The sequence below is a fragment of the Ptychodera flava genome, chromosome 14 (assembly GCF_041260155.1).
Source record: "Ptychodera flava strain L36383 chromosome 14, AS_Pfla_20210202, whole genome shotgun sequence".
Classification (NCBI taxonomy): Eukaryota; Metazoa; Hemichordata; class Enteropneusta; family Ptychoderidae; genus Ptychodera; species Ptychodera flava.
Genome location: NC_091941.1, coordinates 32322596 through 32337773, shown reverse-complemented (window position 1 = coordinate 32337773; position 15178 = coordinate 32322596). Strand labels below are relative to the sequence as shown.

At 37.0% G+C, this 15178-nt stretch overlaps 1 protein-coding gene across 1 annotated transcript in view; it reads left to right on the top strand.

The window, feature by feature from the left end:
* LOC139150202 (egl nine homolog 1-like) overlaps positions 1 to 15178 on the top strand; it is a 227996-nt gene that overhangs the window by 88797 nt on the left and 124021 nt on the right. Inside the window, 4 exon segments of the mRNA XM_070722421.1 lie at positions 1586 to 2415; positions 13738 to 13857; positions 14409 to 14418; positions 14421 to 14544. Of these exon segments, the coding sequence (XP_070578522.1) occupies positions 1586 to 2415; positions 13738 to 13857; positions 14409 to 14418; positions 14421 to 14544 (1084 nt within the window).

The window sequence follows — 15178 nt, the reverse complement described above, 5'->3', positions numbered from 1 at the left end:
CGGTATCTCTAAAATATCGCTTCATCGTGGGGTATGCAGGATACAGATTACAATGCGGAAATGACCATGACTTGCCTTGGGGCACAAACCCATCGGGAACACACCTCAATGACCAACTTGTCCCAAGGCACATCTCACACGAACCGAATTTTTACATCTAGGTGAGGTTGGAGTCTGTTATAAGCTTAGTTGTAGGCCTGCCTATGGCCTGTTCGTTTTCACCACAGACAAAGAAAACTGTGTTTTCACTGACATGTAGGCCACGCCTGCGGCTTGTGGCAGAAAATAACAAAAACAAAACAAATGGAAAAAAATGATGTCATTCGACTCCGTATTACTGACTGATAAAGTTTGTTGGAAAAGGCAAAAAATAAAAGTAATGAATTTCATGTCAGAGTACTCGTAGTACCCTAGGTGACCAAAATGTTCAAATGATGTAGGTCTGGGTCTATGCCACAGTCGCCTGTCTTCTAAATATTGTTCTGCACGTAGGCGCATCATAGACGTGTGTAGATACATAAGAAAAGAACAAATTTGTCCTTTTCTTGCTTATCTACACACGTCTATGTTGGTGCGCCTAGGCGCAGAGCAATAATTTAGAACACATGCGACTGTTGTCTATGCCTACAGCCCCTCTGGCTGCATGCAACGCAACTCACCGTGAGATAAATTTTTTTAATGAATATGTCTTTTGCATATAGGCCTACACGTTTATTCATATACAATAATAGATAATAAGAAAAACAACAAAAACAATCAAGAAATAGTGACAGACATACTCTATGTACATTTACATGTAGCTCACATACGCCTTACGAGGCAAGTAGGCCTATAACCTACTTTTTTTCTGGACAGATAGGCCTATAGGCCTATTTTTCTCGAAAAAGAAGTAGGCCTAGCGTCATTAAAAATCCATGCCTTAGCATTTTCCAGGGTCCATGCATCCAAAAACATACATCCCACTCGTGCACTACAATACGTGATGTTTAGCGTGGCTGCACGCTTCATATATGCATGATTCATCAGTCGATGCAATAGGTATTTGCATATTAAACATAGTAGGTCACGACCTCTACTGGATGCGGACGTCGAGTCTGCACGTAACATTGTTTCCATTCATTGCCGAACATTTCAGCATCCAACCGTTGGAGATACTTTCTTCTTTGGTTTTGGATCGATTCTTACCAATATTCATGAAAGAATCTAGAATTTCCTTTGTATGAAGACCTAGAGTACGTGCCTTCAGCATTATTTTCACCGTTCCGATCAATTCGGTTTGTTGTTGGCACTGTTTACAGTCAGTTTGCTTGCTCATGTTCCTTGTTATGCTTTGTGTGGCAGAGACAAGTTGAGCATTCTTAGCTCACCATATCGAAGATGTCAATCCAACAATATTGACTTGTTTTGGCTGTCTTTGTCAAGAAAATTATTTGTAAATAATCTTTATATGTATAATTACACTTTTAAGTTATTTTGATCGTTGTAGATGGGAAAAAAATCCCAATTTTGACGTGCCCTACTTTTCTTTTATCAGGAAGCCATTAACTATGTATGCATTAACATGTTCAGTGTCCTTGAATTGCAGTCAATATGGCCGAGGGTTTACGTGACGCACGTGTGACCTCAAGTTGTTGTGAACTTTGTGGGGCGATGGAAGATTTAAAACTGTGTTCCCGGTGCAGGAATACATGGTATTGTTGTCGAGAACACCAACAGTCACACTGGAAGACACATAAAAAGGCGTGTGGACCGAAGAGCACATTCAGCATCGGACCGACAGATGGAAGGGAAGGTTACCCTACCGAGTACAACACGGCCGTAGGAGTAGACTGCCAGCCCGCGCCCGACAGACCATTTAGCAACAATCAACAATTTCAACCTCAGCAGCTGCCTCAAACGCAACAAGTACAGCCAGCAGACTTTAGCAATATCTACGGTTCTAACGAAACAGGTTTCCATCGATCCCCATCATACAACCTCACCCCCATTGTTGACAACACATCTTTGAACAACATGGGTTACAGTCGTACGCCACCAGTATTGGGCGGTGATAGCAGCGAAAAACTCTCTTCCAAAGATGTCAACCAGAATCTGTCTGAGTTGTGTGACTACATAGTAGATTGCATGGCAAAGCACGGGATATGCGTCGTTGACAAATTCTTAGGTGATAAAGTTGGGGATAACATTTTAAAAGAAGTTAAAGACCTCCACCACCGTGGGAGCTTCCAAGACGGGCAGCTAGTGAGCACAAGGGGCGACGGTTCCGCCCAGGGCGTGCGAGGCGACAAAATTACATGGGTAGACGGCACAGAGCCAGGCACAAAAACAATAGCGTATTTGATTTCAAACATCGACACGTTAATGATGCATTGTGAAAGACGCCTTAAACCTTATGCTATCAGAGGAAGGACGAAGGTGAGACTTTTTTCTTTTTTTTTATTACATGTAAAAATGATGATGCATTTCCCGGTGAGTTCTGTAAGCTCTAGTAAATGATCTCGCATAACGTTGCCCTGCCTTGAATAGTTGTTGCATGTTGTTTTCTCAGCGTCAGAATGTCAATATTAACTTTCCAACCCAGTTGAAAAAAAAAACATGGCGAAAGACCTCCCATAAGCTACTGATTACTAAAAACCATTGAAACATGTAATCTATACTTCATTGCAATAATTTTACAGGACTAAAATAGACTCATTTCATATCCTGTTTGGTGCGATGAGAAAATGACATATGTGATACTCTGTACAGTATAAAGGGCGGGTCTGCTCTGCTGTAAAAGTGTCAGGTTTATTCATATGATAGCTGGCAATACAATATCATCTCAGTTGCTGTTTACTTAATTTCTCATATTTAGCAAAACAATACTGGTAAAAAGTTTTTCGCGGACCAAAATTTAAAAGGTGCTTTTTATCCATGCATAATACAGAAATTGTTTTGGCTTCGTATTTGCACTCATACAGAGGGTCCAACTTTGGTCCCGCAAAGACACTTGAATCGCAGCGAGGCTAATTAGTAAAATATTATTGATCTCAACAAATTTGTTATCATGACAGTGCTCTTTTCATCCAGGTGAAACCCTACCTTTTGTAGAGTCATAACAAAACATGGCAGCCCAGATTTTTTGAAAAAACAGACAGAGATGAGTGTGTCTGAACCATGTGAAGTGATGTAAGGTGAAGTCAATGGATCATTGTACAAATTTCAATTATGATGTATTTTCAGTATCTAACCAGGGAGTTGCCATACAATCGATTTTTGATTCTTTGCCTCTGATCAACACAGCTGTCAGCTGTGAGAGGAGTTACAGCATTGGTTAACATTCTCATCTTCTGTAGAAAGTTCAGTTGAATAATTAAATTTATTTGAAGATGAATTTTCCTGGAAGTAAAGGAGTTGCAATTAAAGGACTTTTTCTGTATCATATAGTGTAAAAACCCTGAGAAATTGCAACTTTCGCTGTCCCTAAACTTCAGGATTTTTTACAATAGTGAGCTGTATCTGTCTTTAAATGCCTTTTTGATTTTTTCATCGCTATCACAGCCAGCGTTTTGACACAGGCATATTGTGCAATACAGGGGATTTCTGTCATGATTTTGGTATGGGAAGATATGCTCCATTTCGTAGCTATTGTGATAAATCCATATGTGCATATACACACATTGTGTGCAGGCAGAATTGTTTTAATAATCAATATGTTGCTTCAAGGATGACATCTGTTGACAGGAAATTCAATCCTGTGAAGATACTGTTACCTGGACAACTACAGACATATTTTGTATGCATAGTGGTATTAAATTTTGTAGGTAATTTGATGAAAGATGGTATGTGTGTTCAAATACAAAACTGGACTCGGTATTGTTTAACAAGTTATGTCTTCATGTCAGGCAAACTTTTCTCCAACCCCCACCACATTTGCCTAAATTCCCCTGGATAAACTGACATTTTTGTTCCCCACCAACATTTCTGTATAAAATCAAAATGTTATGATTGAGATGAGCGGTTCCAGCAATGCTAGTATGCTTGTTGATGTCATCTGAAGATGTATATGGTGTTATGTGTATTCTCTACCATCAATTGAGTGCCGAAAAGAAAATTGCTACATCAGTGACCTAGGGTCATTTAAGGTCACTGTCTGTGGTATATCTATTTGCCTACCAACAGCAATACATTTAGTAGTTGCTTTTTTCTTTATTGCTCCCTTCCAAACATCTTTGCCAATGAAGTTTTACCATTTCTTATTGCCACTGTCATTAGTAACAGGGTTGGACATGGCAACCACAAAGAATTTATTCTATAACGATCAAATGAACTTTAGAGCTAAAATGTAATAGCTGAACGTGGGCTGGGTGATGAAATGTTTTCATTCCATTCAAAGTTCATTTTGTTTTGATAAGAGATCACAGGGCATTAATTTGTCAGAGAAAGAGGAACTATGGCTGGGAATTCACTTGCTTTGCATCAGAAAACGATTGATATATATTGTGATGGCAAATTAGATTCAAGAAATTAAAGTAAATATTAATTGATCTGAATCTAGACCACTGGGTCACAAAATTGATCTTCACTGAATCCTGGGATGGTACCTGGGATTTGATAGTATATCTCTTAAGCATGACCTCAAACCATAAAATACAGTATATGGATTTCACCTCTTTGTTTTTGAGTACAGTACTTTTAATATCTATTTGGGTTTAATTTTTGTGGTATCGATGGAAAAGAATTTTTCATTGAACAATGTTGTGGTGGATGTGTTTGTTGTCGTATATACAGTACTCAATCCATTAGACCTTATCTCATACAGGTATAAGTATTGCAAGGAAACCAGTGGTGTGTGAGTTTGCATTTTATGCCTTTTGCAAGAAAACACATGAAGTACACTTTGTTCATGAATCACTGACATGTAGTCTTAGTTCAGAATGAAGTCTTGCCAAGTACGGCGTGTACATATTAGAAAATATCCTAATCTGCAAAGTATGAATAAGTTACACATATGTGTTTTCGCATACTTATTTGAATAACACAGCTGTGCTACTAGTAGCCCTGGTAGGTGCAGTACGCTTTCAACGGCCAGTGTACTGACTGTTGGCATACTTAAATTCCAGTGTCAAGTACCTAATGGACTGTTATACGCCACTGGGTCACAAACTGCTGCCCCTTCTGTGTGTTAGTTAATGTCTTCTATTGTTGAAACTTTTTATCGGTATTGGTAGAGAACATTTATGTCAGCGTTCTACCTCAGAACCATTCTTTGCATTGTAAACTCAAAGAACATGGGGTGAGAATCTTTATAGCATGTCAGAGAATTGGAGAAAAAGAGAGGTCAAAATATATCTTCTTATGTTCAATCGGAATTTCTCAAATATGAAACGTAACATCTTAATGGAAAGATAGTGGATTTTTTACATTCAAACTGATTGTTACATGTGTAATAGCCAGGTTGAAGTTGTTAAAGATGTTCTATATTTGTTGAGAAAATATTGAATTTAGTGAATTTTGGCATCACTAGATATGTAGATGTATTTTCTGTAGCTTATCCCCTTGTAGTTACACTCTCTATCCTTCAAACATGACTTGTATACCATCCTGCAAAATTACATAAATAGAATCATCAGACATTACATTATAAAAAGTTAGAGTAACCTCATTGCTTTGACAACCAGATACTGAGAAATTGACATTGAATTACTTCCACAGTCATGAGCAGTGATACAAGACTATGAAATGTATGTCATGAGAGAACAGAATTGAATGCACTGTCATTGCTGAACTCTGGTAAATCTACTTGAGATGAAATTTGTCAGGGAGAACCATGGGACTTTGTGCAAGTTTTTTGAAATTTGAATAATGACAATGAATTCGGTGTTTTTTTTGAGTATGTCAACATCGAATGAGGTGTTTATTTTAGGTTGTTTACTCAATTGTTGAGGGGAATTTGCAGAATGGAGCCATTGTAATTCCATGTGTGTGCATGGTGGTGATGTATGAATTCCATGACAGTGCGACTTAATCCTCAATTGACCTTGAACAAAAGAAAGTGAACACACTTCCATAGTAGCAAGATAAAACGCAGTGTATTGCAAAGATCTCAACAGTTATTGGTCTTTCCTTTTCTAAACAGTTTCCACGGTTGTGGTGTAAACATAACTGGTCCAAAACAGAGTATTCATTGTTGTAAATACATATTCATGGCTTTATTTCGCCGATTAGAATGTAATAGGAACATATGGGTCAAGGGGAATAGCCAGTACTTTTACTTATCACTCAACATTGACGCTGATCAAATTTCATCATAAAAAAGTACTGGTGAGGATCCACAGTACAATCACCGTCATATGACGTTGAAGATGACTAAAGTATTAATGAATGTCGACAGGGTCCCCAGGTGGCAGGAAGAAGTATGCGATAATGGGATATGAATAGTTTATTATAATGGCAAGTTCATGATGACGCATTAACAAGCTTGTAGACAAAAGTTCAGTGAACCTATTACAGCCATCTAATAAAGTGGTTAGAGACAACTTGGAAGTTTTTTTGCAGTTGAAAGTTGTGTTGACGTGGTTGTAGGTTTGCAGACTACGTTATTTTCCTTGAAAGTGGTTTGTAATTGTGTCAAGGACTTCAAATTGGAGAGATACAGGGTTGATATGACGTCAAATTCTTGATACTATGAACTTTTTACAAACATTCTTCAGTTTTTCCAAATGTATAAATGTATCCTTTTGTGTTTTGGAAAGTATCAGCTTTTTGAAGTACATTGTATTTTTAAAAAGTTTGAAATAAATAAGGCTTGGTAGAATTCCATTGCGATAACAGACAGAGTGAGCAGTCTTGGATGCAAATTTGAAACTTGAAAGCTATAACAGACCAGCTGTTTGCAGCGGAATTTCTTTGAAGAGTAGTGTTTTATCTATGAAAGGTTTTACTCTGACAAAAACTAGAATCAGCAAATGCTTTTAATAATTATCTATCAAGTTTTCCTACTCGGTAAATTTTGTTGATAATTGCAATTAGAAAGACATTGAACAGCGGACAATTCTTTTTGAGTTTTCTATCAAGCATATTAAACACATGTACAAAATCTTTGCTTTGAAGGAATTAGAATATATTCCATTTTTTCCTCATTCTCTTCCTTGAATGGACATCTCACTGCGGAAAAGAAAGACATTGTGAAAAAAAAGAAAATAATGAGAAAATTGATTATCAGGAGTTTGTTATCTATCTTGATGCAAATACCTTGTCTGATCAGAGTGAAGTTCATTGTCATTCTTATCTCTAGTACGTTTCAACAGTTGTGATAACAAAAGAAGATTCTGCATTCAGAGGACTATTCTCTGTCACATGACCCTATGTAAATTTTATGCAAATCAGCCAAACTCCTGATGGTGTTTTGCTAGAAAATGTTTTGAACGGGGATCATACTTTAAGCACAATCACTCCTATCTACTCAAATTAAACACACTTTCTTTCTGAACAAAGTTTCATAGTAATATACACATTTCTTGTTTAAAGTTTATTGCTGCCAAAAAAAAATTATTTCTGATATTCCACATTGTCCTGCCAGTACATGGCTTGGTCGATACCTGTCTTTAAGTTTGTACGTTACAGATACAAGACACTGAAAAAAATGGATAAATAAGAAAGAGTAGTGGTCGTCAGTCAGAGTGTTAAAGGAGAGAATGCAGGACATGGTCAGTTGTCAGGCTGTCAATTCTATGTATTTTTACAGGTGTGAAATTGTGACATCTCTCATCACTCACTGTATTGTTGTTATTGTTTGTTATAACTTCAACAAAGTATGGCAAAGGTGATGTGGATACATGTATGATCTATCTGTCAATGGTGACGTCTGTCAGGCCCAGCAGGCATACTTAAGTATGATTACGGAATGTGTGGGGTATGGACGTGTTAGCAATGTACAGAAATGTCAGGCAATGGTATTTAAGGTTGGATGTCAAGATGGTTATGAATTACATCTATCAGGTTAGAGATTTACTCCCTGTACACACGTAGGCTGGGTTACTATGATATCATGTACTTTTCTGCAAACACTAGTGTTGATGCCTTTGAAAGAAATGTGCCTCGCATACCCTAGACTAATACAAAGGGTGTATTCAAGGAAAGTTGACAAAGTAAACATATTGTTTTAAATTAAAAGTTACAATGATTGAAACATTCCAGAAAGTGATAAATACAATAGCAAAGTGCTTGCCGTTGTGAGAATACTTGAAATGTTGTATCGTGATGTGATCGGGATTGTTGCCAAAGTTTACACAATATCAGAACCAGACTTCATGAGAACTTATCCTGAGTCAGCGAGTGCTGTGTAGATGATGTCATCTTTATGATTAGAAGTTTACAAGCAATAATAATAGGTTTCTTGTTGTGTAAACAATGCAATAGACAAAGGGAATACTGCACAATAGGCAGTGGTGAGACCCTGCTAAATTTAATACCTGGAATAAATGCTTGTACCAGTATTATGCTACTAAATTTTTCAATTTGAAAGTGGTTGACAGGGACTGAGTGGGCATAGATACATGTATCCTTGAGGGCAGACTTTCTCTACCATGGTATCAATAACATCAGCATCTGTTGGTATAGTACAGGAAGACCTTGCTTATGTTTCATGTCTCCCTGAGAAACTGGAGATAGGAGATATGATCGTGCTTGGAACAACATGTAAGAGGGGGGTGTTGGTGTTTCAGTTCAGGGATTTACATAGCCTAGATCCTATTCGTCGCTTACGACCTCCGTGCCTCCAACCCCACTCCCGCGGAGGCACAGAGGCCGTAAGCGATGAATAGGATCTAGGCTAGGATTTACATGGATATATGAAAGGGTGGCTGGAAATTTGTAATTTCAAAAATCCATCTAGGCACTCCTTGACATTAATCAGGAGTTAATTTATTCAAAGGGTAATACATCAAAAAATGACAAAAATACGCACAAAAGCATATGTATGGTTTCACTGAGATTAATGCTATCATTGCCATGACATCAGCCAGTGCCGGCAAGTGTCTTTATGCTGACACTGATCAGAAGAACAACATCATCTGTGAAGTGAAGTCTCTCAGTTTCCAACATTTTTGCAAATTATGGTGCAGCTTGGACAAACACAAAGGGCAGGATGGGGGAGTTTTGTCATCAAAGACATGAAATTTACGGCCTTCCATTGCTGCTCTGCAATATTGCTTCTTTGCAAGCATTGTATCTGTTCAACTACTCTGGTCAGTCATCTACATGTAGGTCACTTTTACGATTCCTCTTTGTGAAGACGCTCTTGGGTCATGATTGGGTCGGAATTTCCATAACTCTAATCTCATCCTGGCTGATATATATGAGTGCTACGTGCACAACTACACGCAGTCACAGGTTTCTTTGTTGATAGATGTTCCAGTCAGTGTTTGCCCTCCCTCTGAAATGACTCCCAAACACATACATTTGTACTATTAGGCCAAAGTAATTAAATTCTTTGTTTTGCGTCCCCACCCGCTTAGGTTTTTAAGGTTTTCATGAAAAACACACACAGTGTATTTGAATAGGAAATTTTAGAACATACCTGCTTAGCTTTTCTAAACTAAAAATTTTGTTACAATTTTTTATTTGCTGCAATCAAATTACATTGTGTTACTTTTCTTGTGTGTGTTTTTCAGCCGCTTAGACGCGTACCTTTTCCCATTTTGAGTGGACGCAAAACAAAGAATTTAATTACTTTGGCCTTATTAATGATCTCCAACTCTAACGTTTTGCTAGCCTTGTATTTCTATTGTAACCATTGGAAGAGTTTTATGAGATCATTAGGCAAGCCATGTAGTTCGTTTTATTAGGTGTGTATTTTTTTTGCTAGCAATACAAAAAAGCTAGGCTCAGCCTTCACAGGTCAATTCAAATGTTGTTTGACTTTTTATTGGCTTTCTTTACAGTTTCTTTTCATAGAAACTGAACAACAAACAATACAACGGCCACCGTGATGATTTGTCGTCTATTTGCAACTGGTCTTTCAACTAGCCGCGATACAGTTGCTATGAAAAAAAACAACAGAAAAATTGATGAGGGCCAGTCTATGTTTTATCAATTATCCAAACGTTGTGCAAAGCTAGTATTTCAAACTGCAGTAGTGATGTCTGTTGACACCTTGTTTGATAATTGATGTTGTGTATAAGAACTTAACACAGTTGTAGACCTTAGAGCATCTTGAATCAACAACTGTACCAGATTAGTATAAACCTTGAAAAGTTTGTATTAAATATACATGTACAGTACATGTTCCAAATGTGGAGAAAAATAAGCTTTCCAGGACTAAATTTAGAAAACAGACACATCTGTAGATCTTATTTATGCCTTTTTCACTCTTTTACTTTGAACATATACTTTTGGTTCATGTTTACATGCAGTCTAATATTTTGTGTGTGATTACACCGTGATAAGGACTCTGTGTTTGATTTATGACCATGTTGTAATTGTCTTGAAAACAAATTTATGCCTCTATCATTAGACTTTAACAAGTTAAGTTCATTTGATAAAATACTCAACAGAAAAAAAAAACTTTTTGAAAGTAAAGTTATTATTGAAATTGAAATTTTCTGTCCATAACAAACCAGATGATACCCAGCATTTCAGACCATGAGGGAGTGTGAGTGAGAGCGTTATGTCAGTGTGCTTATTGAAAGGTAACATTACTGTGTTGAAGAGCAATAAAGACACCATCACATTTGACTGTCGCGATAGGTGGGTGGCAGTGTAAGATGGAATGGCGGTTGCAAATAGTGCGGACGTGCAGAATGATGCGTTGAACTTTGCAGAGTTCATGTTTGAAAAGTAGTGTAGTAGAGGAATTAGTCTGCAGTGCTTGCAATGTGCCGCAAATAGTTCATTCTTCTGAGTGATTTGTGTCTCCACATACATTGTGATCATGTTTTACAACATGCATGTATCCTGTGGGTTAGTCTGTCAGTGCCTGTGCCAGGGTGTGTGTCAGGATGTGTTGGAATTGTGCAAACTGAAATGACTCTGAGGGTAAAAAAACATTTGCTAATGCTAAAATACAATATTAATGAATTGTGCTAGCCTGTAGGCAATGCATGTATATACATGTAGTAATTGGGTAATTGGAAAATTCATCCACAAGAATCCAAAATTAAAGTGATAAAACAAGACCATTGCCCGTCCCGTTGAGCAGGTGCGTCATCCCTGTGATGTTTTAAAACAATATTGCTTTTACAAGAAAGCGATTCAAACATGTACATCCATTGACTGATCTAGACAATCATGTACATCTAGTGAGATATTTCTCCCTGTAGTAATGGCACTGTGAATGTACAACTGCAGAACACAAAGATGACATTACATAGTTACTGAAAAACAGCCCTTGGTGGAGTCAGTTCTACAAGGAAAAGCTTGTTGGAGTAAATTTTTCATGTCAAAATGTTTTAATTTCCATCGGTTGAGCAAGTCATAAGCAGTTGAGTAAAATGAGGTTTGTTTACACTCAGAGAGGATGATTCTGCAAATGACAGTAAAATATTTGGAACAGCTGACTTCCAATAGACATAGATTTAGAATGTACATCCTTGACAAATTCAATATTGGATACTGAAATAAGACATGAAAAAAGACGGAGCGTAAAGAGAAAATGTACTGCTGTGTTGATACATGATCACATTCTATGCTGACATCTCATGGACTTTGTATTCTCATGCGTTACTGGTTACAATTCTTTGCTTACAGTATACATGTGATCTTTATACTGAGTTTGTTGTCATTTTTAAACACCCTCAAGGGTTTGAAAACAAACAATATGATCAATAAGTTGTACTCTCCTGTGACAATACTGCTTTCGTAGACTGACATGTCGTAAGGACAAATAGATAAGTCTTGAAAATATTAGAATGAAAATATCAAAATGAAAATATTAGAATGAACCGGAAAGCAGTGAAGTGTAGTTTTTTATGGCAGAGTAAATTGAAAGGAAAAAATCCAACTCTGTATGATAGATTTGTGTTGATACGTAAGATTTATTTCAAAGTTACGTGATTCTGTTCTTTGATTACGACATGTACGATATAAAAGGTTATAAGATGATAAAATGGGTGTGGCAGTGTTTTATTTCTGTAGCAATTGGAATGCATCCAAGATGTCAGGTTGTAACAATCATTGTGTTTGCAGTAATTGTGTACTTCAGATCAACTCCCTCACACACCTTGGAGTTACACAGCTGACAGCAATACATCAAATCAGATCAGAACCGTGCTTTCAAAGCTACAGCTGCATTTCACCATACATTTCGTCGAAAGGTATATGGGAACAAAATTTTAATAATAATAAATGATAATAAATGTTTTTCCAAGTGTCATTCTTATTAATATTTGAGGGTTTTCAGTGGCAGGTATTTCACAAATTTAGACGCAGCAAATGACAGGGCAATAAAATTCTCAAATTGGTCATTCACTCAAAAAGTCAGCGGTTAATTTAAGTATAGATAACCAAACCTACTGCATGCAAATCAAATTGAAGAGCGAGATCACATTTTTTTATTTAGAAATGATTTCATGTAAACAGCCTTTCTGACGGAATTACATATGCTTCAATGATTCTTTGAAAAATATGTTGAAGAAAGTAGTAGACATGTGACATCAGTGTCTTCATCAGAACTAGGAGAGTATTACTAATGTAGATAGACGTACTGTACGTGCTACACACACATGAAACACACATGAAAGCGTTGATAGCCCTTCTGATCAGATCCTTATCATGTGACCTGATGAAACTAGATATACTGTAATGTCACCAAGGTTACAGCTCCACTGAGGGGGAAAAAGAAAAAGAAAATGCAAGGTGGTATTATCTGAGTTGAGATGTAAAAAGTCACCTAGGGCTATGTACATGTAAAGGAACATGTATTCAGCCAGTGTGCGTAATGCATTAAAATAATATAGGTGGTCAGTTGGGAACAGCATAAGAGCTTTTGGGATGGCATGAACCATTCCTTGGGCAAAAGTAGGTTGCTTGTAGTATTTCCCTGAAATGTCACGTATCAGTCAACTGAGAATTTATTTCCACAAGTCTTTCAATTCTTCTTCAGAAGTGGGTTGTTTTTGCTTGCGATGTCCGTTCAGGAGGGATTTGTGAAATGATTAATTGTGAATCTTTCAATTCTTGGACCATATCCAGAATACAATTTTACCTTATTTTTGTCTTTCTTCCCAACTACTCTTGTACTCATCAGCTACTTTGAATAAGTATGCATAGCACAGCTGTTCAAACGACAAGCTTTCATAACTCACTGTGTTTTGATAATAAATGTGTTTCCAAGTGTCATTCTTATTAATATTTGAGGGTTTTCAGTGGCAGGTATTTCACAAATTTAGACGCAGCAAATGACAGGGCAATAAAATGTCAGATTAAATGACCGCTACATGTAGCTGACATCATCATTATAAATCTTCTTGTCCAGATTATCAAAAATGATGTTAGTATGTAACTGTGCCTGCTTCATTAACATTTCATCAGCGACAAATTACTGGGGCACGTTTTCATAGAAGTGACCTGGGTAGGCAGGAATGCGAAATGAATGGTGCCGACAATTTACAGTGCTAACAAGCATGAAAAGACCATGCAATAGCTTCTTATTGTGTCACCATGACAACAGACAAGGATTTACCGCCGCTGTTAAAAACTTTCACAAGATTATCTCTATTTTCTGAGTTAACATGCTTGTATTTTTTTTTTCACTTTTAGGCAATGGTTGCGTGTTATCCGGGTGACGGTAGAGGTTATGTTAAACATGTTGATAATCCAAATGAAGATGGAAGATGTGTCACTTGTATTTACTATTTGAATAAAGGCTGGAACAGCAAGGTAGTGTAATCAAATATATCTGTAGTGTTTATTTGATTTCCAAAGAATCTTTATCTGCACCAGTTTTGTGGAAACATTTATTAATCTTTTACTGCAGTACTTGTTTTCCTTTGGTGACAGTCAGGGTAAACTTAGTTCCTCTTGGTTAATACACAGAAAACAAAATTGAAAAGATCTATGAACAATTTCATGAATCGTCACAGTGATTATTTTTTGCAAGCAGGTTTGGCAAGTGTCATATTTTCTTGAAGCCATGCTTGGATGAGGCTTACCAAAATCAGCATCATTTCCATTTTATGGAATGTCAACTCTGCAGTCATCAAAAAACAAATTACCAAGCAATGATTTTCATAAATTTCAAAAATCAGAGTCTTATCATTGTTGAGGAAATGTGTCTGTTCATTGCCACAATTGTTTGTCTGAAAGTCATTTGGAATGTCAACAATACTTTGTGTGATCAACATTTTGATGAAGCAGAAACACTTGTTCATCGTTTTACATATACTAGTGATGAAAACCATCAAAATAACCCTTTTTACTTTTATTTTTAGGAAACTGGAGGTTGTTGAGGATATATCCTGAAGGCAGAAGTAGGGTTGCTAATATTGAACCAGTTTTTGACAGATTGTTATTTTTCTGGTCAGATAGACGCAATCCACATGAAGTTTTGCCAGCCTATGCAACCAGGTGCGCAATCTCCAGATATCCATGTCACTCAGTCTCTGTATCGTATTTGTATGTTCCTTGTAGCAGATCATCTGTCTACTTCACACCACTCCATACAACTCAGCTGTCCAGTCATGGTTCTTCTAGGGCTGTTTTTTTTCACACACAGTAACTTAGTGCCACATGTTATTTTCTCACAAAGTTTTCTTCCTCAAATTGCTGATTTGACCCTTTTCCTGCCAGACAGTATTAAGACTATTACTTCCCCATCAGCCAAGTCAGTAAAAAGCGGTATTGAGCCAAAACATGACGTATTTTCACCCCCTTGACTTGGTCTGTTATAGCGTCTTTAGTCCAAAAAAATCAAGTTGACAGTATTTACATTTTCGACAGCCTTCAAAAGTACAGTATTATGTTAAAATACACCATATGGAATATGTTGTGTTTCATTAATTTTAACCATCTTGACCTTATGGTGAAATATGGACTTGGCAGGAAAAGGGTTACATTTTAGATTGTTATGGCTCCTTGCAATAAGATTTGTTGTTAGAGTGTCAGATGGTGATTTATGGATGCATAAACCTTTGCTGTAAACATAGCAAGATCCATTGACAATTTCAACATCCATGTACGTGCCACAAACCCTTGACATTGA